Here is a 25,259-nt window from a genome sequence, read left to right as displayed (position 1 = left end):
AGTCCTGAAAGAATCAGATAGTAAAAAGAGAAAAATCAAAGAAGCGGCTCTAATTATGCTAAATGAAACCAACTGTGTCGCAAATTCCTCGGTAGAATGCAGTAGGATGTGGTTACCCATACTGAAAGAGGAAGTCAATAGAAAGAAAATACCAAGATTAGTAAGTCAATAATATCGAGCTAGTACATATTTTAGTATTACTTATATATCTAGTATTATTAATAATATTTATAATTTAAACATGTTACAAGTCAGAATTTGGTATTATTTTTTGAGAGTAAATTAATGTAAGACCAAATACTTACGATATCGGGATAGTATCACAAGGTTTTTCCTGGTTTTCCCTTGTGATTTACTATGAAGTCTCTAACGCGAGAATTTTACTGTCGTTGCATTTGGTTGTCTTTTTAAAGACATATCACATGCTATAATTTTTTATGACGGATATTCTTGAGTTGGGGTTAATTTCATGTAATCGAATGAACTATCTTTCAGTAAGTCGTCCCAGGAACGCAACTCATAAATATTGGCAATATCATTTTAAAGTCTTCTACTTTAAAATGTATAATATATGTCTGAATTGCCAATATAAATGAGTGAGATTAAATAAATTATTAGAAGAATTTTTTTTGCTTAGCAACAACACTTTAGTTTATTTTAGTAATATTTTGTATTTTGACAACGGCACCCGATTTGGGCGTCGAAACGTTAATAAAATTATTTTTTTCATTTTAATTGTGGCTTATTTCCCATATAAATAATTAATCATAAAAATGCCACAAGGAAATAGCTTCAGAACAACATTAAGTATGTCTTTTTTCTCACTTGTTGTACAATATACGATTATTTGTATTTATTTACATTCAGGAATTCAACAGTTGATTTAATGTAAATATTAATTAAACTTTTCTATTACTGAAACGTTTTTACATAAACTTGAAGTAATTACAATTCCGTAGAATAGTAATAATCTTCCAAGCATGAAAAACCTCCTAATGGTATAAAACCCGAGCATATATCACTAATGTAACTACCTTGGTATGGATACTCTGCGATTTATATTACTCTGATATTAATATTCAATTAAACAATGTAGCTATTGTTAGATAAATAAATGATATGTAATTAGAAATCACCGGGTTATGTTGTGGTGTGAGCGTATGGGAAGTTCAACGCTGCTAGTTATGGATTCAACACCTTGAATGACTAAGAGCATGCTTGATCGTGGTCGAGAGGATTAATATAATATAATAATAATTCTTACGGATTTTAACCATCAATTGGATTTTTCAACAATAATGTCATAACACGTTTTGTTAATATCTAAAGGTTGTTAATATGCCTGTAACAGACTTATCGATGGATTCTTATGTAGTTTTGTCATCTGAATCCAAATCTGAAAACGGAATTTCGATATCTATAACCGTCTTCGAGATAATCGACCTCAAAATCTAAAATGTGACGTCACAATCCTTTTATTTTCCGCTGACACACTAAACGTTAGCTGAAATCGTTTATAGTAAGTAGGCTAGTTATTTTAATCTGAATTTGTTAAGCAAAGCCTAGTAGGTTATTTACATTTGAGTTTGAAATTTCGTGAATGTCAAACTAAATTTTAAATTAAGTAATAATAAAATATCAATGACATGTGATAGTGAATTTAATTATTATATCAAATAAATGAGATGTTCAAAAATACAATACGAGTATATTTTGAAAGCAACAATTTATTAACTTTAAAAAGGTTTATACGAGTATACGGCCTCCCCTTTAATGGGACTACCTAATGATAAATGGACTGTTCGATTTGTTATGAAATGAAAATTGTTATGTTAGTCGGTTCGCTAAACTCAGACACAACTGGCTAGTGATCTTAGTAGGTATTTTTTTTGTTTTTTGCCAATTTTGCAGAAATTGGCAAAATTACGAATTATTTAGTAATTATTAACTATTTAGTAATTATTTTTTTGTCGAATTGGCAAAATTACTGACTAAAATCACTAGCCAGTTGTGTCTGAGTTTAGCGAACCGAATATATGAAATGTTGTTTGGAATAAAAAATGATGGTTTTATATGTGCAATTACATCCTTCTAATGGAAAAAAAATATTTGAAGATTTTTCTCAAATTATGGATACCAACAACATTTTCATTTATAACTCTTATTTTTAATTTGACGAAGAAAAGTTATTCTTCATATAAAGCTCTTCATTGTCAAGATTTATGATGCAACCATCATATATCAAATTTTATTAATTTTATACGAGGTATACTTATAAATAATATGAATTTCGATCAAGAGTAAAGTACCTTCATAATTCACAAAATTTAAATTAGAATGATATAATTGCACATTAAAACAATTTTTAATTCTGAACAATTTTTCATAATAGCAAATTTTCCATATTATGAATTAAAATACGTATATAAACAAAGTTTTCGTTATAATAATGCTCGCATTTTCAGCTTGTTTTAAATAAATATACGTTTTATAAAGGGTTTTTCTATTAAAATTTATTTTTTATTAATGGTATAAAGCCAGCTGCAGGAAATTTTTCCTTGTGGATTTTTTAATAATAATGTACCTGTCTGTATTTGTGTTTATGCTTTTTTTTATTAAAATAATAGTTTATTAGTTTTTGGAGTATGCTTTCCTAGTCTGTTCATTTCTAGCTTTCCTAGAAGTGTTTGTCTAATTTTTGGTAGACTTTTGCAGCGGTTAATTAGCTTTTAGTGCTACACGTACTACTCTAGTCCTACTCAATCTATATATTACTAATAGTACATTCTTTCACGGTTTTTGCTGTAAATTTTAAAGAACCGCTTGGATTGACATGAAATTTGGCATACGCATAGCTAACATGTCAAAGAAAAAAAGTGATATGGTGCCGATGTGTGCCTTTGCCATGGGGGTGAGTTTCACCCATCTCGGGGGTGAAAAAATATATGTCCAAGATAAGTCCCGAAATGGATAAATTGACTAATTTTAAGCAACTTTTGTTCTATAGAGTTTTTTCACCAAATCAATAATTTTCGAGTTATTTGCAAGTGAATAAATTCATTTTTCAACAAAATAACCACGTTTTTAGACGGTTTTTCACAAATAACTCAAAATGTAAGCATTTTGTCGAAAAAAATATTCTTAGAAAAACTATAGCCAATCAAAAAGTGAAAAAAACGGTGTATATATTAAGTCTCTATACCTATCAGAAGCAGAGTTATAGCTAATGAAAAATAGGTTCACATTCGAAAAATTCCAAATAGAATAATTCAATGTGAAATATCCAAAAAATGAAGCATTCTTGGGGAAAACACATTACAACTTTTTTAAAGTGTATAAAAAAAGCTTTATTTCTGTTTTTATAAAAAAAATTTGTAGCATCAAATGTAAGCAAGTTACGCTCAAAATAAAGTTGGTCCCTTTTATTTTGGCAAAAACAAAATCAGGAAGACCACCCCCCAATTAGCAACTTAAATGAAATTAATCGTTACCGCTTCACAAGTTACTTTACTTATGTTGTGTTTGATTCAAATTGCTTATTTTTGAAAAAATTTGGTTTTAAAATAAAATTTTTAAAAAACTTAATTTTGAAAAAATGCTTTTTTTTTCAAAATAACTTAAAAATTGTTAGAGATAAGAAAAATCTTAAACAATAAAAAAGTCAGGTTTATATTTCTGAATATTTTGTATTTTTTGTTTTTCTGTAAGACAAAAATTGGTTAAGACTCGATGTTTATAAATTTGCATACACTCGTGATAAGTGACTCGTTCAAGCCCTTTTAACTACAGCTCTTTCAAAAATAAGGACTTTGAACTAATGAAACTTACAGATCATATGACCAATACGTACGCGAGTAAAAAACTTGTGAAGTGATAATAAGTACGTTCAATTGAAATGCTAATTAGGGGGTGATTTTCCCGATTTCTTCCAAAAAAAAAGGGACCAACTTTATTTTGAGCGTAACTTGTTTACTTTTGATGTTAAAATTTTTTTTAAAAAACAATAATAAGCATTTTTTTTAAACACTTTAAAAAGTTAAAATGAGTTTTCCCCAAAAAAGTGTTTCGATTTTTGGTTATGGCACGTTAAAATATTCGATTTGGAATTTGGCGAATATGAACCTATTTTTCATTAGCTATAACTCTGCTTCTACTAGGTATAGTGACCTCCTAAGCATTTGTATACACCATATTTTTCACTTTTTTACGTGCTATATTTTTGATCAGAATTTTTTTTTCGACCAAATACTAACTTACTTTTTGAGTTATTTGCGAAAAACCGTCTGAAAACGTGGTTATTTTGTAGAAAAATTAACATATTCACTCGCAAATAACTCGAAAAGTATTATTTTGTTGAAAAAACTTTATAGAACAAAAGTTGCTTAGAATTGGTTATTTTATCCATTTCTGGACTTATTTCGAACATATATTTTTCATCCCAAAAAGAGGGGTGAAAGTCACCCCTAGGACAAAAGCACACATCGGCACAATATCACTTTTTTTCTTTGACTTGTTAGCTATGTGTATGCCAAATTTCATGTCAATCCAAGCGGTTCTTTAAAATTTAGAGGTTTTGCAATATTTTACCGTTAAAGAAAGTACTATAAGGTTTTCCACAGTTTTCACTGTATTCGTTCACTCAACCGTTCATTCCAGTTCTTTCTGTTTTGCCAGTCCCCCGTAGATTTCTTCTTTCCGTTGCTTCTTCCACTTCATCTCTGAAATATCTTCGGGGCTCACTCTCTTCCTTAAGAATATCGGTCTCTACTCTGTTTTTCTATTTATCCAACGATTTTGGTCTGCTCTTCTAACATATCCGTACCAGGTTAAGCTCTTCTGTTCGACGTAATCTATTATGTCTGAGTTCACTCCCATTCTTCTTTTAATCTCTATGTTATTTATTCTATCTCTCCTTGTTACTCTGCAGTAATTTCCTTAGGAATTCCATCTCTATTACTCTTATTTTTATTTTTGGTTTTCGTATTTATTGTTCAATTTTCACACCCATAAGTGAGGATACTTCTTGTCATGGTATTATATTCTCTTTTTTGTTTTTATGCTGATGTTCTTATACCACAGTATCGGGTTCAATTTTCGTATGCAGTCTCTTGTTTGACCTAGTATATTTTTTATATCTTTTTCCATTGTTCCTTTGTTTGATATTATGAAACCTTAATACTTGTACTTGTTTGTTTCTCTGATTTGTATACCTTCGTCTATTTCCAGCTGTTTTATTAATGTATTTAATCTATTTATATCAAAATATCAGAACTTATGTCATAATTTTCTTCGTTTAACTGTTTGTCTATACCAAGCATATTTATTTGATTTTAAAAGATTCTATGGGGCAGTGGAAATAAAATAGTAGGTAAAATGACAAAAAAAGTCATAAACATTTCCAACTACAGAGATCTACTTTCTACTATCAGAAGTAGTAACAGAAAAAATTGAAGGTCAAAATAGTAAGCAACCGAAATAATGCTGACGCATATTTTGGATTTTTCAGATTAACTTTGGTTTAAATTTACGGATCACCTTGGTTTTCTTAATGTTTATTCTCATACCAAATTATTGACAGATCGCGTTGGTTCTGTAGATGAGACGTTGTAAACCCCAGTCGGAATCTGGAATCAAAGTATCACCGGCGTATCCGATGCTGTTGATATTCATTCCATTCACCTTAACCTCGGCCTTGGAATATTTCAGTGCTCCTTTAATAGAATTTTTAATAAAAATGAATAGGCAGGGATGACAAAACACATCCCTGTCTAACTTCTCTCGACATGTTTAAACCTAGTTGTACTTCATTGGATACTAGAAATCTAATCAAACAATATTAATTGTAGATTTTGCTAAAAAATGATGATTTTTCTCTCTAAAAGCTGATACAGGTTTTATCAATACCCGATAAGTACCATCACCGAAACATATCGTAGTGAAGAAAAAGAAGAGACCTATAGAGAGAAAAGACGAAGATAATATGCAGTCCTCTATATTAATTTCAACATTTTTATTGAAATAGGATTTTATCTCCTTACAAATTTTGTTCAAACTTAGTTAAAATAACTTTGATTATACCCCATTCCACGAATATACGACCCTCTTGGATTATCGCGACAACGAATATGTTACTGTGCAAAATATGAAGAACGAAAGTAAATTGCAAATGTTGCTTCTTATGTTGCACACTAAAACATTCGTTGTCGCGATAATCCAAAACAGTCGTATATTCGTGGAATACACCATACAATAATTTATGGGTTATAATTTCACTAATAAATATTTTTTAGTATATTTTTTCACCTACATTTGTTAAACGTAAATTTTGTCCAGGAGTATACATTTAAGTATTAATTAACCTTTTGTTTTGTAAAGATTGTTATCTTGCCATGCATTAACTAATATTAAAAGTCATTAAAATCATGAAAGGATAGGTAACGATCAAATCATCTTGATTTTTCATAGGTAAATGTCAAAGTAAAAGAGATATGCAGTCACGGACTATAACTCAGAAATTAATTAAATAATTTTTAACCCAAAGGCCTTAGATTTATTTCACAATTTGTTAAATCTATTTATAGACGTAATTACTATTTTAAAAATGTCTAAAAATGTACAAGCAATCTTAAATGTTTTTAACAACTTTTAACCAGTAATATGAGTATTGATTACATTGTGTATCTAATTAAAGTGACATAAATAAAGGAAAATTTTAAAAGATCTGCTTGGTACCATATTAAATTCTTGACTTTAGTTGGCACTGTCGATGTAGATATTCTTCTTCTTCTTCTTCGTCTTCTTCTTCTTCTTCTTCTTCTTCTTGTAATAAAACTATGTCCTGTTTCTTCTGTTACAGTCTATGCTACGATCCGGAGCTGCAGCTCTCGTACCATCGATTTTTGGGTCTTCCTATGGGTCGCTTGGTGTTGGACTTCTGTATCTTCGCCCATTGCGCCATACGTTCAGGGTCCATCCGATCTACGTGGTCTCTCCACATGTGTCGTCGTGCTGTTGTCTATCTGACTACGTCTTGAACGCCTAGCTCTCTCAATGTGTCTTCGTTTCTTATTCTATCTCTTAGGATCTTAGGGTTTTCATCTCTGTTGTTCTCATTATTTGTTTGGTCTTTGTTGCCTCGGCCCTTGTCTCAGCTTCGTATGTCAGTACGGGTCTAACACATGTCTTATAAATGCGGAATTTGTTTCGGTGCTCATATATTTATTCCGCCGGATTATATCCCTAGATATTCCGCTGCTTTCGTTTCCTGCTGTTTTGTTTCTTGCCACAGATGCCTGTCGGTAGATATTTCCACACCCAAGTATCTACAATACATTACCTGTTCGATTATACGAGTATGGTCGTCCACTACTAATCTACATCTAATTGGGTTCTTGGATATTACCATCGACTGAGTTTTCTCTGTGGATAGTGTCAGGTTATACTTTTCGGCGGTTATTTTAAATTTTTGTAGTAGGCGTTGTAAGTCATCTTCGTTTTCAGCTATTAAGATTGCATCATCTGCGTAGCAAAGTATTTTCATAGTTCCGTTACCCATTTTGTATCCCTGATTCATTTTGTTAACGCTACCTATAACTTTATCCATTATTAAATTTAAATTAAATAGGCATGGACTGACACTGTCCCCTTGTATAATGCCGACATTGATTTAGATTTCTTCCGTGAGCCCGTGTGTGGTTTTTATTCGTGTTTTGTTGGATCTATTGAGCTCTTTGATTATGTTTCTATACCTCTGACCTATGTTTTTCTTTCCAAGGATAATGAGCACGTCCTTCAACCGTATTCTGTCGAATACCTGTTTCAGATCTACAAGGCTTGTGAACATGGGCTTGTCGAATTCTATTAATTTCTCGACTAATTGTCGCATGATGACAATAGCGTCTATTTTAGATCTGTTTGGGCGGAAACCGTGTTGTTCTTCTGATACACAGACTTTCTTGTATATTTTTTGGGATAGAATTTTTGTCAACAGTTTTGATGTATAGTTGAGTAGTGTAATTCCTCGGTAGTTCGTAGGATCTGTCTTTACGCCTTTCTTGTAGATGGGTATTGTTATACTCTAGGGATGGGAAAAACCTACCGGTTTAAACCTAAAACCGGTTTTTTTACTTCGCAATAACCGGTTTTACCGGTTGCTTTTTCGTCCCGGTTATAACCGGTTTTTTCTTTTTAAAGTAAAAAACGGATATTAGGTTTTTACGGTGATTAGGATTAGGTTAGGTATTATTTCGGATCTCAATCATAATTATTATTCTCAAGTAATTATTCCAAACAAAATTATAATTCAAATTTTATTTTAATTTATAAAACACAGAAGCAAACTGAAAGTGCAATCTCACATCAGCCAGAAACAATTATTAAGTTTTATTATAATATTTCCTTGAAAAGGTATTTGTTATCATAATATTTACATAAGAAGTGGTCTGGTTGAATTAGACGCAAACATCATCTATTTTTCACACTTAACTCTTGACATTGAAAGTGGGTGAATGACTTCTGATTACCAAAAATAATGCTCTGACTATGAATATCGAATTACTGATTACGAATACGGATCTCCAAGAATTTCGCTACGTTTTCAAAACGATACACTCATACAGGAAGTATTAAATGAGTTAAAATGTACCTATTCTACAAATATACAAACGTGTTAAAAGTCATACATGTTCTTTCGATAGTACTAATTTTGATCATATTGATATCGAGTCGAATGGAGTATCGCAAATTAAAGTGTATTGTAAATGTTACTTTGTAACCTATTGGATTAAAAAAAACCGAAAACCGGTTTTTTCAAAAACCGGTTTTTTTTGGTCGGTTATAATCGCCAGGTTAAACCGTAAGCAAAAAAAAACCGGTATAACCGAAAACCGGTGTTTTGTCAAAAACCGCCATCCCTATTATACTCTCTCTCCATTCCTCTCGTACTGTTATGTTGTTTACAATTTTTTGGAATAATGATGTTATCTCTTCTATTATTTTGTACTACCGTATTTAATTAATTCATTTGATATTTTGTCCGGACTTAGTGATTTTCTATTTTTTGATCTTTTGATTGCTTCGTGTACTTCTTCTTGTGTGATGTTGTCATTCTCTGTTTCTTCTTGGTGAATGTTTTGTAGGTCATTTCTTTGTACTTCATTATTATCGTTATCGTCTTTGTATAGATTCTCGAAATAAGTTACCCATTCTTCTGGTTTTATTGCGTTAATTTAGCGATGTAAATTAAAAGCCAATATATGGCGGGGATGAATTCGTTAACCTCTCGTGTACAAATTGATAATCAGCAGTGACTTATGACGTGATTTCAGGCTCCCATACCTTCATCAGATACTCAAACTGAGTATCGAACCGAACAGGGCAGACCAACGATAGTCTTGTGATCAATTCTCACTCGAGTGGTGAGCGAAAAAATGAGCCATCTACTTTCATGGCCGTGAACGAAGACGAGCTAATAATATTATGTTCTGTCCTTTTTTATTAAATAGCTCAAGGTTCACAAATACATTAAAAGAATCCACAAGAGAGGGTTCGACGTTTTTTTTATTCTAAAATTCGTTCTAGACAGTATGCATTAAGAAATAAAATTATTTAGTTTTCTTATGCTGATTTGCTTCACTTTTTATCTTTTATGGCAAATAATACTCCCCACGCCAAGTGAATGAAGAAAAGTAAAATACAATTAATGTTAATAGCCAATAAAAGAATGTAATATACAACCAATATATCTATATGTACAGAATATGTTAATGTTAATATAATAAAACACTCAAAATAGTTATCGTTCACAAACCAAACTCAACCTGAACAACGTACAACTCAATTCCGAAAATAATAAAACTTACCAATGTTAAAAAACCCACTAACGTTTTTTCTTTTTTTTTTTCAGGGACCCCACAAAAATGTCTCCACTAATTTTAGTGGGGATACTTATCTCTACGGCCCTAGCTGACGTGTCACACGTCAAAGGGGGTTCAGTAGCATCTCCGGCAAACCCAAGTGAAGTGAATTCTCTAGTCAATAATGCTAAAACGAAAACAGACGGCCCACAACAATATTGGTGGCAGGGGCCCAATAGTCCCATGAAAGCGGCCTATGACTATTATAAGAAATGTTCAAAGACAGGTAAATTATATTGAAGTACTTTTTTAATATTATAAATTACTTTGGTTAAAATTGTCTTCTTGAATTTTCAATGATTTCTCTTAAACTGTCTACATTTTTTTCTATTCTCTGCAACTCTGTAGCAAAGGTTTGGTAGAACTCTGACCTCTTTTGTACTGTGGTCCACATACCTTGTTGGTGATCTTTCCCCAGCTGCTTACACCATCTTCTTCAATGTCAACTTCTCCAGACCATCTCTAAACACCACATAACCGAAGTAAGCGGTGATTTTTTTGGTCACGTTTTGAAGTCTACTTGTAACGTGCAGCTCTCTTAGAATAGACTCGTTGGTTCTTCTTGTGGCCCAGGGTATTCGCAAAATTCTTCGCCAGAAAAGTTCGTTTATCAACTTTCTTTAAAGACCAGCATTCAGATCCACATAGAAAAAGGTTATGACCATTATTTTACAAGCCCTATCTTTGTATACATGACGATTTTGTGGATTTTCCATATTTTGGTGAGCTTTGTCATTGCTCCTTTGGCTATGGGTAACCTTCTTTTAAACTTGGGTAGCCAATGGATATACTTCCTTTTAATTCTGAGGTTGTTTCACGCTTATGGCTTCTTTATATATGTTATATAGAATGGGGCTTATCAAGCAGGCCTGCCTACACCTGCTACACCCTTCTACAACTTTGATAACAATGAACGTCTCCGACAGTTTTCCATATACCTCCACTTTTGTTGAGTTTTTTACGTAGAGGTTTACTAGAGATGCCACTAGGTGTTTTGTAGCACCATTTGACATAGTCGAAAGCTTTACTGTAATAAATAAAACATACATATATGTGCTTACATTAACTTCATTTGATTTTTCGATGGTCTGTCTTAGGTTCTGTCACATTTTATATTAAACAGTGTTAAATTCTATCAATTGGGTTTATAGAATTTAGCACTGTCATTCTACCAATTGGATTTATCATCCTTCGAATGATATATGGGCCTTGCAGAGACAAAGTGACAAACGAATGGATAATGGATACAATAACGAGTTAGAGTCTCTATTCGGAAAGGAAAATCTGGTCAGATATATAAAGGCCAATAGACTCAGATGGGCAGGGCATCAGATACGCAGTAACGACAATCGCCTTATAAACAATGTCTTCTGGGAAAGCCAGATGGAAGAAGGTCTGTAGGACGGTCTAGAAAAAGGTGAAAATATGAAGTCAAAGAAGATCTGGAGAAAATGGGAGTAAAACAATGGAAATTAGTGGCACAGGACTGGCAAATATGTAAGGCAATAGTAAACGCGGCAAAGGCTCACGAAGAGTTGTAACGTCATAAAGGGGACTTACTTACTTTCCGTGTCCGGAACACCAACAACTTTAAATTCTGTATTTCCAATGGTTGGCCACATAGATGGCCCTGTCATTTGCTATAATTAAGTCTTGTTCTGTGCAGGTCTCTCTCATCTCTGTGCATGATAGTAGATGCCGGCTGGTCTGAACCGCGCCACAGTCGCAGGTATCGTCCTCCTGGTATCCCCATTTTTTCAGGTTACTAGCACAACGTGAAACGCCGGTTCTTAGTCTGTTTAGCGCTTTCCAAGTCGGATACGGTAAATTGTGTCCAGCAGCCATTTCCTCCGAGGGAGGAAAATGTGTCGCGGTAGCTGACGCTTGCCATAGGTGTATTCGGCGCGTCTCTGGCGCTTCGGGGATGGATCTTGATGTTTTCAGGAAGCTTTTCCGAGATCTTAGTCTGCTTGGCTGAGTTTGGTGGTCATATAAGGGGTGTCTTCGGTCCGTCTCCTGCTTTTTCCGTTCTACCTCTGACGTGACCTTCCTCCTGATAGGTGGTGGAGCAATTCCAGCAATGGGGTATACGTCTTCGATAGGTGTCGGTTTCAGGCAACCCGATATTATACGGACCGTTTCATTTAGAGCCACGTCGACGTTCTTTGCGTGAGCAGAGTTTACCCATACTGGTGCTCCAAACTCCGCGGCCGAAAAACATAATGCCAAGGCAGAAGTGCGGAGGGTGTGTGGTTGTGCTCCCCATTTTGTATTAGTTAGCTGGCGGATGATATTATTTCTGGCACTTACTTTCTTCTTGACATCTTGACAGTGGTATCGGTAAGACAGAGTTCTATCCAGACGGACGCCAAGGTATTTTGGCGTCTTGTTGTGTTCCAGCATCTGACCACGCCATTCCACCTCCAGCGACCTTCGGGCATGCTTGTTTCTCAGGTGGAAAGCACATACCTGGGTTTTTGTGGGATTGGGTTTCAGATGGTTTTTATCATAATATAGAGTAAGTCTCCCAAGGCATCTGTCAGTTTCACTTCGACTTCATTGAAGGTTCTTCCCTGAGCTGCCACCGCTGTATCATCAGCGTAAATAAATTGCCTTGTTTGTTGGTGTATGGGTTGGTCGTTGGTGTATATGTTGTATAGAATCGGCGCGAGGACACTTCCCTGTGGTAACCCATTTTTTTGGTCCCTCCACCGACTGTTCTTGGACTGGAGCGTTACGTAGAAGCGTCTATTCTGGAGGAGACATTTCACTAACCTTGTTAGTCGGAAATCCTTTGTAGTTTCATAGAGTCTTGCGAGTAGCCGTTGATGGTTAACTGTATCATAGGCGGCAGTTAGGTCTATGAACGCTACTCCTGTTATTTCCTTCCGTTCAAAACCATCTTCAATATGTTGGGTGAGATTAAGAATTTGACTGCAGCAGCACTTTCCGGGCCTGAATCCTGCTTGTTCTGGAATAATTTTAGTCTCCACATATTCTGCGATAAAGGGGAGACTAAAGATATACATGATTTTTATCTCTGCATATTAAGCAGAAATTATGTTAGTATCACTGTTAGAATCTCATGTTTATTTTATAATTATAACTATAAATTTTTCCCTATCTGTATCTATATATCTGTTTTTCTTTCAGGAAATTGCTTGCCACCAGTAAGCCTCCTTCCTGGCAACCAAAAGGAAGGCGAAGTTCAACTGCAACCAATCGATCTCAAGAAAAATCCATTTTTAAACGGGGTTTATGAAGCCGGAAGTTCTGCTGACTTCTCCAGGTCTTCGTCTGAGACGAAATCCAATGGAGCCTCTCTTGATAGTGACGCGTCCAATGCGAGATTTGCGATAACTGGTAAGTTAAATCAAACTTTTACTCTGCGTGATAATTTGGTCGATGACTATTATCGTTTGCCATTCAAATGACCTAATTTTTTATTGTTTATAATCTTCCTGACAGCCTTTTTTTAATATAATTTTTGACCGAAGGATCAATGATAGATGCTTTAATAATATATAGACAATATAAATCAATAAATCTCTAGTGTTAGGGAAAAAACGCGTTAGTCGAAATCTGTGGTTTTTCAGGAGGATTTATTAAAGGTTTCATTCTTGTCGTATAAATCTATTTTTAAATTAAACTTGGATTTATACTAATATTATAATACGATATATTAACCAAACCTATAAAAAATAATAAAGCAGGTTATATCTTTTCAAATTGATGATTTTTGATTGACTTAAGTCTTCTGGATCTGACTTTGATTGCGATTGCTGACTTAAGTCTATATGAACTAACATGCTAGCCATTAAGTGTAATATAGTATAATAACATCTAATAGAAACACAGGTATTAAATACAGAAACATAAAATAATGGATGAAGTTTATTCGCTAAAAAAAACAATACAAGTAAAATACATCACTGCAATGTATATTACGTATGTACCTCTTCTACGTCTGGATTTTCGGCGTCTGGATCTAGGTCTTCTAAATCTGGGTCAACGTCAGCTGTTGCATTTGAATGTACAAGTTGCTCATAAAAGCTTTTGTACACATATGGAATAAGGGGTAGTAATTCCAAGAGATCATCTTCCTTGGCCTTGGAGATTGCAAGTGGCTCTGCATATTTTTTTGATAAAGAGAGTGTAACCGGACGGCCACGGTGATTTAAATTCAGAATGGAGAAGTCTTCTGTTTCTTGAAGTGATTTTTTATAATAAATCAGTCCCTGTCCCTTTGTGTATTTGAGCCATCTGCAGTCGTGCCATAGAAATTTTCGTTTTTCACTATCTTGTTTTCTTTTTACAATAAGATACTTTTCAACAAGGCTGCAAAGTCATAAAAATCATCTTGTGTCATTTCAAGCACTTGGAAAGGTTTCTTTTTATTTGCGCATCGTATTATTGCCGCCCAATTATGTGGATGTGATATTTGCATACCACTTGTTTTTTTTTTGTTTTTCTAATACGGAATGATCCGCATCACATTCCATGTGTGAGTAACCTGACTACCTGACACAAGAAATTTGTGATCGATTTCCTCTAACGAATTTTTCATTTGAAGAACAGTTAAGAACATACTTGCTACGTAGAAATTCTTATTTTGTCCAACGCAAGTATCCAAGTACAAAATCACTTTTTTCACTTCGGGTGGCAAATTCATAAGCTCCTTAAAAAGACACGAAGCAATTTCGTTTGCTCCTCTCATTGCCATCGACTCGTGCCATAAGTAACATGAATAACCATTTTTTTTGCTACTTAATCACCTTCATAATTCGTTTACATCTTTCTGACATTTTTACGTTCGCAAAAACACAAGCAAATACAAATTTTTATCACTGAAAAGCAATACGTGTTTGTTATTGTAACGGGTCATACGGAATTAAGTCAGCCTGTCCTTGGCAAGTGTAAATATACGGTTGTAAGGTTGCCGCGGTAAAAAAGACTTTAGTCAACATAAGTCCACTTGTCCAAACAGAACCGGTTTTACACGACTTGCGTCTATTAGATCAATAGAGATTAAAGCTGTTAGAAATACAATAGACTTATGTCCTTTGGATCACAACTAAATTGATGAAATTCCATGTCGCCAGTGTACTTAAGTCAATATAGTAAAAACTTGACTTATGCCCTTTTTCCCAAACACTAGAGAAATAATATACAAGAGATATCTATCGGTCAAAGGCTATATCGGCTGAATTCGTATTTGCGAATAGGCACTCGAAATTACATATTTAAAAATCCGCTTAACCAAATTTTTAGCTTCTAAGGTGACTCCAGTGGTCCCCTATCGCAAAAACTGTGCCCTTTTTTCGACAAAAATTTCCGACGCGACACTTTGCTATAAAAAATCTGAAAAAATTCATGAACTTACGTGTTCATGCTCACAAATACTTTCATTTCTTTTCAGAATTTTTGGATCTTTTAACTGGTGAGGTTAGATTTGCCATTTTTTCTCCGTAATATCCTCAAAATTTTAAAAACCCCGTTTTTAGTAGTTTCCCTCATTTTTTTAGCACATAAACTAAACTGAACCTCACTAATAGTCCAAGTAATGAAGCTTAAAATAGGACAAAACCTCGCAATTTTTACAGAATGGATCGATTTGCTTGAAAATTTGAGAATACGTAGTGGATAGTCCAAGGGTCAAAATCTATATCATGCAGCAAGGCGCTTTTACCATGGGGGTGGTTGCCACCCCATCTCGGGGGTGGAAATTTTTTATTATATTTTAATCTCAAAAGTTGGCTAAAACGTTCATTCTAAGCAAAAAACGTTCTATATATTTGTTTGATAAAATTAATAGTTTTCGATTTATTCGCTACCGAAAATGTTAGTTTTATATCGAAAAAATCAATGTTTTTAATAAGTTTTCTGCTAATAACTTCAAAAGTTTTCGTTTTATAAAAACAACTTTACTTAACAAAAATGTACCTTTTGAAAAAATAAACAAAACCGTTTTTATATTTTCTTTAAGGCCAACAGTAATGGAGCTATACTTTATTATATGTTGGCTCCTCTTCGTCAAATGCTAAATATTGTAGTTTCAAAGTCAAAAGACGGGAAAACTATGAATTTTTCGAGGACAGCTTGTTCAAACTAATTTAAAGTACTTAAATATATCTATCTCCAGAAAAAAAGACGGTGTCTAGCTAAAAAATTAAGTGACTTAAAATGACAATAATGTCAGCTCCAATTTTTTTCAGCGAAAAAGTGATCGAAAGCAACCCCCTAATCACCACCCTAATTAAAATTAGTCATTAAAATTATTTAGTCTTTTTTATTTAGATATTATTAATAGGTTCTAGAAGTTTGACTGGCTTAGAATTATTAGTTTTAAAAAAAAATGGAGTTAAAAGCGAATAACGAATTTTTGTAGTTTGAAAAAAAAATAGCCTTTTCTTTAGAATAGCAAGATTAGCATCAGAGATACGAAAAAATGTTTAAATTGTATTTTATTTAATTCCCAAGAATCTGATTTGAAAAAAAAAATTACGGTGCAAATTGAGTGAGCTATTAATAATTAAAACTTGTAATAACATGCAAAAACCGCCTTTACCAACCCCTTCAAAGTCACCTCTTTTTGCGACTGAGGATTTCAAAAAGATTTAATATTAATCAGCTTATATATCTTATAAAAACCTACAAAAATTGTTTTTTACCAAACTTTCTCAGGTAAAAATTAAAAAGGCACGGTTAAAAAATCAATATATTTTTTTGAAAAAAAAAGAGAAATCCAATTAGAAGCATAATAATGTAAGTTAGCGGTGTTTTTAGTCATTGGCCGTATTCATTTTTATTTATTTATGTATTATTAATAGATTCTAGAAGCTTGACTGGCTTAGAATGATTAGTTTTAAAAAAACTGGAGTTAAAAGCGAATAACGAATTTTTGTAGTTTGGTAAAAAATGCCATTTTCTTCAGAATAGAAAGATTAGTATCAGAAATACGAAAAAAAGTTTCAATATAAAATTGTAGGTTATTTAATTCCCAAGAACTTGGTTTGAAAAAACTTTTTCTATGACAAAAATTGAGTGAATCGTAAATGACTATATCGAAAAACATTGATTTTATCTATACAAAACTAACACTTTCGGTAGCGAATAAATCGAAAACTATTAATTTTATCAAAAAAATGTATGGAACATTTTTTGCTTAGAATGAATGTTTTTATCAACTTTTGCGGTCAAAATATAATAAAAAATTTCCACCCCCGAGATGGGGTGGCAACCACCCCCATGGTAAAAGCGCCTTTCGGAATCATATAGATTTTGATCCTTGGACTATCCACTACTTATTCTCAAATTTTTAAGCAAATCGATCCATTCTGTAAAAATTGTGCGGTAAAAAGCTTCTGTTCCTGGCCTATAAACAACGATTATTAATAGTTTCTTTTATTTACCGACAACACCGGGATTAGGTTTGCCATTTTCAAATCACAATAAGAAATTTATAAACCTAAATAATTACAGTTTGCTTATAAAAATAAAGAAAATAAAATATTAAAAAATAAAATAATTATATGCGCATACTGTTCAACCGTTTTTATAACCCTTATTATTTTTTAGCTCCCTAGGTGACACTGGGGGTATAAAATGAGTTTGTTTTCGAAAAAAAGTTTCCTGAACGATTTTTTGCTTAAAAAAAATCATGAACATACATTTTCATGACCACAAGCACTTTGATTTGTTCAGACCTTTTAGCTAAAAATTAAGCTCAGGAAAAATATTTGAATTTTTCAAAAACGTTTTAGGTTATGTGCGTCATTTCGGGCAAACATCTAAATAATTATGATTTTTATGAATTTTTCCGTTATGATGAATGGCAGGGTTAGATTTAAAATTTCGTTCCTCAAAATTAAAAAAAAATCCAATTCAAATTTAAATTTTTTACTATGTTATGACAATTTTTGTTATTTACCGATAATACTGGGATACCGGGATTTGCCATTTTCAAACCAGAATACGAAGTCTATAAACCTAAATAATTACAACTTGCTTATAAATAAAGAATAATATATTAAAAATAAAATAATTATATGCGCGTACAGTTCAATCGCGGCTGGGGCTTGTGGTCAAAGGTCGAAGTGCGCTCAAGTGGCTTACTAAGAAAACTAAGTTATTATCCATAAAAAAAAGTTCAAAAATCGTAAAAAATTTTAATTTTGAATTTGACTTTTTTTTTAATTTTGATGATGTTCCGGAGAGAAAATGGCAAATAAAACCCTACCATTTAAAATAACGGAAAAAATAAATTAAAAATAATTATTTAGAATTTGCTAAAAATGCCCTACATGACCTAAAATTTTTTTGAAAAGTTCAAATATTTTTCCTGAGCTCAATGTTTATCCAAAAGATCTGAAAAAATCAGAGTGTTTGTGGGTATGAAAATGTGGGTTCATAAATTTTTCAGATTTTTGAAAGCAAAGGATCTCCAAAAGATTTTTTTTCGAAAACAACACATTTTTTGCAATAGGGAACCCCTAGGACTATCTAGGAAGCTAAAAGTTTCGAGTGACCAATTCGAGTGCAGATTATAACATCATATTCCCCTAGAGCCTTTGTCAATCATTTTTTTATTTGATTAAAAATCCTTCAAAATACGACTAATATAACAGCAATAACAACTATACCTCGCCTCCGTAGTTTACATTAACAAGATATACTAATCATTATTCAATTTGTGTATCTTGTAAAATTTTTCTTAACAGGAAACGGTGAAACAGTCCGTAATAACGGTTTCTTGGGCGTCCAGCCCAAAAAACCCGGTTTCGCTACCACCCAAGCTCCCCTAGAAAACAAAAAATCTCTTGACACTTCTCACGAAAATGATCCTCAACCTTTTGGTTTAGGAGCCAACGATGAGGACAACGAGGTATCTCCCAGCCAGAGGATTCCATGCAAAGGTGACGGAAAAGTGTGCGTGCCCAAGGACGCTTGCGTCAATGGTGTGGTCACCAAACATAGAGGAAGCGCCTTGCAGATCAAACAAAATGTAAGTCAAACATTTTTTTACCGTATATAAATATCATAAGCTTGGTGAACAAACTCATTAAATAAATTGGGTAATTTAAAAAAAAATCGTGTATAAACAAAAATAATATGTTTTATTTCCTCTCTATTAACAATGTCGTTAAATCTACAGGGTGTAACAAAAATACAGGTCATAAATTAAATCACATATTCTGTGACCAAAAATAGTTCGAATGAACCTAACTTACCTTAGTACAAATATGCTCACAAAAAAAGTTACAGCCGTTTGAAGTTACAAAATGAAAATCGATTTTTTTGAACATAGCAAAAACTATTAGAGATTTTTTATTAAAAATGGACATGTGGCATTCTTATGATAGGAGCATCTTAAAGAAAAATTATAGTGAAATTTTTACACCCCATAAAAATTTTATGGGAGTTTTGTTCTCTTAAACCCCCCAAACTTTTGGGTACGTTCCAATTAAATTATTATTGTGGTACCATTAGTTAAATTCAATGTTTTTAAAACTTTTTTGCCTCTTAGTATTTGTTCGATAAGGCAGTTTTTATCGAGTTGCGGCTTCTTTTTTAATACGTTTACATAAAAATTTTATGGGGGTTTTGTTCCTTTAAACCCCCCAGATGTTTTTGTACGTTCCAATTGAACTATTACTGCGGTACCATTAGTTAAACACAGTGTTTTTAAAAACTCTTTTGCCTCTTTGTATTTTTTCGATAAAGCACTTTTTACCGAGATGTCGGTTCTTTTTTAATATGGTTCAAAATATACCCAAAAATGTAAATCATAAATAAATTGTCATATTATTACCAAGTCTCCATAATCGTACTTAACCATATACAAATATGTGGTGGATTTGACAAATATTCAAAACATCTCGATAAAAACTGACTTTTGGAAAAAGTACTAAGAGGAAAAAAGTTTTTAAAACATTGTGTTTAACTAATAGTACTACAATAATAATTAAATTGGAACATACACAAAAGTTTGGGGGGGGGGGTTTAAATGAACAAACCCCCCATTAAATTTTGTTGGGGTGTCCAAATTTCACTATACTTTTTTCTTAAGATACTACTGCCATAAGAACATCACATGTCCATTTTCAATAAAATTTCTCTAATAGTTTCCGAAATATTAGAATAAATAGATTTTCATAGGTAAGGTAGGTTCAATCGAACTATTTTTGGTCCTAGAATATGTGATTAAATTTATGACCTGTATTTTTGTTACACCCTGTATACAATGAATTATTACTTAAAAGTTTTACACACAGTTATATCGTCCATACCAGACTAAAAACTCTTTCTTTAGTTCTATTCGATAAAAATGAATTGGATCTACTATAATACCTACCTATTTATAAAATACCTAAATCTAGGTCTCATCATCATACATACTCCATCCCGAGAAAGGTTTCTGAAAAAGACATTCAAAGTCTCTCTATTGAGCGAGATATTATATTACAATATCTTTCAATCCGATTAAAACAAAAAATTCCATCAGCAACTCCTGTTTAAGAACCATTTACAAATTTAAAATAACAAAATAATTCATCTCAAAATAATACTAATAGTTTATCGTTCTTCAACTTCTGAAAATATACAGTTCACCCTTACTTTCCCTCTTATTTTCTCACAAAAAACATAACCGTCGTTTTAACACTCTCAAATCCATTAAAAATCAAATCCAACAACTTAATTTTCAGCAAAGCTGATAGAGAAAAAACTGTCTCATTATTTTAGATCAAAATTTATATAATGAAAAAGTTACCACTTTTCTTTCTTTACTTTACTTTCGGAAAATCCTTCAAAACAGTTCATAACTAAACTAAAAGACAACTTCAAAAAACAATATAATACTCCATATTATAAACTCCGCAGCAATCCATTAACACCTAACTATACTGTATGGTTTATTTAAGATAGTAGCCATTAGTAGGGTAGTGCCATTCGTTTATTTATTAGTTTCGTTAACACTTCAGTTTCCATTCTATCTAAATTACACTGAATATCATTAACAACATGAAAAATTTTACTCCCCGTTTCTCAGTCAAAAACACTAATCATCTAGTCAACAACTTTCAACAAGTAAATACTTATCCCAACATTACTATATTTTCATTTGATGTCAGCAATTTATTCACTTCTGTTGCCAAACAAGAAACTATTACTCTGATTCACTCTCTTCTAAGGGCCAATTCAATCACATTGTCGACTACTAACTCCATTATCCAATTATTTCAAACTTGTTTTGCTCAAGATTTCTTGGTATTCAACAATAAATATTGCAGAGAGCCTGATGGCTTAGCAATGGGTAGCTATCTCTTTCCTTTTCCAGCTAATATATTTGTGGATCCCTTAGAATCCACATAGATCCTCCTCAAAAATACTGAAATACTCCATTGGTTTCATTACGTTGACGCTTGTTTAGTCTTTACATCAAGTAACACCAGCTCAGCTGACCAATTACTTTCTAAATTAACCGATCATTTCGACTTCAGTACCTATAGAAAACCTACACAGACTAATCTTGTTATACCTTTCTTATCTTTTTTATCTTTATCCATGTGGATTTGTTTGAACATATAATATACCTAGTTTAAAAATATATTAAGCACAAAGTATTATATTATCAAATCAACATTGTTTCGTAAATTAAGTAAGTAAATCTTAAACATATTCAAATGTCTTATAGATCTATAGAAAGTATCTGCAAATGGCAGATAGGTAATAATTTTGTGACCTTTTAACTACCATTATATAATCATAATTTATCTTAAAGGTATACGAGCCATTGTCAATGGGTATGCTGCTTACCACTTATAGACGTGGCTATAAATTATTTAAAGGTATAATCCATTATATATTGGGATAAAATCATTTTCTATAATACACCATGATAATAATTTTTTTTAAAATGAAAAAGTAGCGAATAGGTTTAAAAAATTCTTTCTGGTAGAAAAATTCAACACGATTTATTATGTTGTGGTATAACGATATACATTTAACATACTGTATGCTGTTATGAGCTAGCCTTATGCATGAAGTCAGAATTCGGTCCAGAATTCCGATGGAGTGTGTTCTCTCGAGGATTGAGGGTTTAGTTTAGGTTAGTATGTTGTACGCTACCCGTCTTTGAGGGTAAAAATCTAGTAAGTTGGCAAGTTAGTAAGATTTGCTACAGAGTAATTCACACTCATTTTATCTTTAATCCTTTTCCAGGCATCACATATTAAATTTTTATTTTTGTCGTTTGAATCCCGTGGATATCAAATACATAGTTCGGCTTCATAAAATTATAACACAACATAAAAATTTCAACACAACTAATTTAGACCACTCCATAGTAAAATTATCACGACTTCATGAAAAGTTCTTCCGATCCCTGATACATAAGAGTCCTCTCTGGTGTCGAGAAATTGTCTTGTGGTATTTGGCTAGTGTCGAGGCTTTATAAAACTCTCTGCTATTTTCAGAATGTCTTGTTTATCTGTTGTTGCCTTTTCGTCTGTCTTTGTCTCTCAGCTTGTATATTTCCTTTTTACTTTGTGTGAGTTCTCTTTTCATTATCTTTAAACTTTTTATTTGTTCTCGTCTACTGTTTGAGTAATTACATTATTATTATAAATTTTAGACCTTTTTTAATTTTTGCTGAAGATATTTTACCTAGTTTCCTATATTCTTTGTTTTCCTTTTATTTTTCGCTTAGGTTTCGTCGTACTTCCATTAGAGCTTTTGTATCTTTGCTTTTGGTGTCATTTTTTTTGCAAAATTTGAGTTGGGCGGTTTTAACGGACTCTATTTGGTAGTATTTGATACATATTTGATTTAACAGTTTCTTCAATAAGAATTACCAGAAATGCTTCCACTTTCAATCTCACGATCGTAAATATTGCTGTCCAACACCTCAGCTATCGTCAGTTAATGACAACCTCCTCTCCAACACTGACTTGTTTAATTAAGTAAGTCATGTTATTGCAATCAAAAAAATTTTAAAATTTCTATATATTTCATAAAAATGTGGAATATTGTTTCATTTTATATTTCGTTTTTATCGACAAAAAGATAAATCGTGGCCAGACGAGGAGGCGTGCTTTTATTGTTCTATATTGTATAAATAAAATGAACAAACCGTGTATAAATTTCATGTCAAGGTTTCAGTAATTCGATCAGTTATAAAAGTGATCCGGTTTGACTGCAATGCGTAAATGTGCGATGCCAATCTCGCAGGAATTTTCGGAGTTAACAAGATTGGTTTTATATCATTAAGTAAAATTAACAGAAAATGATAAATTAGTTTAATCGAAAGATGTATTGACAAAGATGAGATACTTTTTAATAAATCTATGAGAGAAAGCAAGCTTTATCAGGGATATAAGAATGCGTAAGAATGTGAAGTAAATATCTTTTCTTTTCTCATCTTCATGACAACATGAACAAGTTAAGATTCTTATTCTACTTAGAGTTTCACGATATTCGATAAAAATATCGATATTGTAATGATGTCGTATCGAAAACCAATACGATACCGATATAATACATACCTTAGCAATATTAATGTCGATACGATGCTCATTATCTGAAATCAATACAATACTCTTGTATTGCCGATACGCTTGCCCCGATATTATTGAAAATATCGATATCGAGAAAAAAAAAATTAAACACCACAGTTATTTGATTATATTTTGTGGAATAGGTATTAAGATCATGTAATTATTTATTACATAAAAGTATAAGTGATCTGTAACCCAAGCATCAGCTGTTATAATATTTTACACTTGAGTGCCTGCACCTGAAACTCTTGAGAGTGAGTAAATGACTGTTATGATTACACTGTTTATATCATGTGGCATTTGTGGCAATATTATGGAAGTGAGTGATGATGCGGCAAAAATAATTTTTAACAAATACTGAATTACGATTTATTCCGAATCTCCAGGGATTTCCCTATATTTTCAAAAGTAGTTTTTAAACAATACAGAATTGGTAAGTATTTGTCGACTTTCAAAGGAGCATTCAGCCATATTCAATCTTTATAAGAATATACATATAAGTTATAAGAAATATTCGTAATATCTTTAGAATAATGTCCATTTGCCAAGCATCCAAAAGTGGGCAGAAAGGGCCTACACAGCTCAGATGTATAATCCTTTTTATGTCGATATTTTATCGAATATTGTATCGATATCGTATCAAAATCAATATCAATAGGACATTTTTATAAGAAAGTATTGCCGATATCGATACTCGATACGATACTTCATTGGCATAACCAATACAATACTCAATACTTAAAAAGTATCGATATTGTATCGCATTGTGAAGCTCTAATTCTACTTCATCAGCTTCAGCTCAGATCGTTTTTTCTTATATTTATTCGACAGTCATTTCGGTCTATTGTGTCTTCTTCATTTAAATCTTTCCTTTCAAGTCCTAGTTGCAGTCTTTGTTGTTAAACCTTTTTTGAGACTGTAGTCACCCAGGCTTCTTCCTCAATTACCTTGTTCCTAATTTTGTTCCCTCTACTCTTTTCAAACATCCACCTTAATATTTTCATATCAGCTACCTACCTCCATCTTCTTATCCTGAATTATTTTAGAGACCACAATTTATTGCTGTACACCAACACAGACCTCACCTCAAATTTATATACCTTTCTTTTCTGCTCTTCCCAGATTTCTCAATCAAAGAGTATCCCGCTCATCGCTTCCAGTTAAACCAACCAGTGTGTATCTTGTAGACAATTTCTCGATCTAGTGTCCTATTTTCCGTTATATAGGAACCAAAGTATTTAAATCCTCTTACTTGTCCTCCTGTTCCCACCAACCACATATACCCCGTTTCGACCTGCTATCCTTAATTCCTTCCTCTTCAGGAGCTCTTCTACAACTCTTCAACTTTTCCTCCAACATTTTTTCTTTGTCCTTCTTCACTAACACCATATCGTCAGCAAAGAGCATTGACCAGGTACAGACCAAGATGACTCAGTGAAGAGACTTAATGCAAACCGACAATCACTGGAAAACTTTCGGTGACTCCGAACCTCCCAGGAACCAATTTCTGATGAACATCAACGAGTTAAGATAATTCCTACTATTTGTACTGTAAAGTCCGTATTTGCAATTCAAATTTCAATTTAGAGTGTATCTTGTACCGTAGGTGCGGTTTACAAATATATTTATTTGCAGTACACTAAGGCCTTATAATCCTGGGGTAAAAAGTTACATTTAAAATACTGTATATCACTTTTCACTTAAGTTCTTAATGATAGTTCTCCATATTCTGCTGCCTTCTGCTTCCCTTCTCTAGCCCTTCACCTACTTCCTTTAACACTAGAAAGTC

The 25,259-nt window shown here is 32.7% G+C and overlaps 1 protein-coding gene across 50 annotated transcripts in view; it reads left to right on the top strand.

Moving 5' to 3' along the window:
- LOC114333086 (mucin-2) overlaps positions 1-25,259 on the top strand; it is a 166,202-nt gene that overhangs the window by 53,141 nt on the left and 87,802 nt on the right. For 49 of the 50 annotated variants that reach the window (XM_050655464.1, XM_050655481.1, XM_050655467.1 and 46 more), the window contains exons 2-4: positions 9,905-10,140; positions 13,068-13,277; positions 18,635-18,918. In XM_050655464.1, the coding sequence (XP_050511421.1) occupies positions 9,918-10,140; positions 13,068-13,277; positions 18,635-18,918 (717 nt within the window). In that variant the 5' untranslated portion in view covers positions 9,905-9,917. The remainder of the gene's footprint in view (positions 1-9,904; positions 10,141-13,067; positions 13,278-18,634; positions 18,919-25,259) is intronic. The other variant, XM_050655462.1, reaches the window with a different exon arrangement.

This window comes from Diabrotica virgifera, chromosome 7, assembly GCF_917563875.1.
Source record: "Diabrotica virgifera virgifera chromosome 7, PGI_DIABVI_V3a".
Taxonomy (NCBI): Eukaryota; Metazoa; Arthropoda; class Insecta; order Coleoptera; family Chrysomelidae; genus Diabrotica; species Diabrotica virgifera.
The sequence above is the reverse complement of the archived record's forward strand: the minus strand, read 5'-3'. Positions and strand labels throughout refer to the sequence as shown.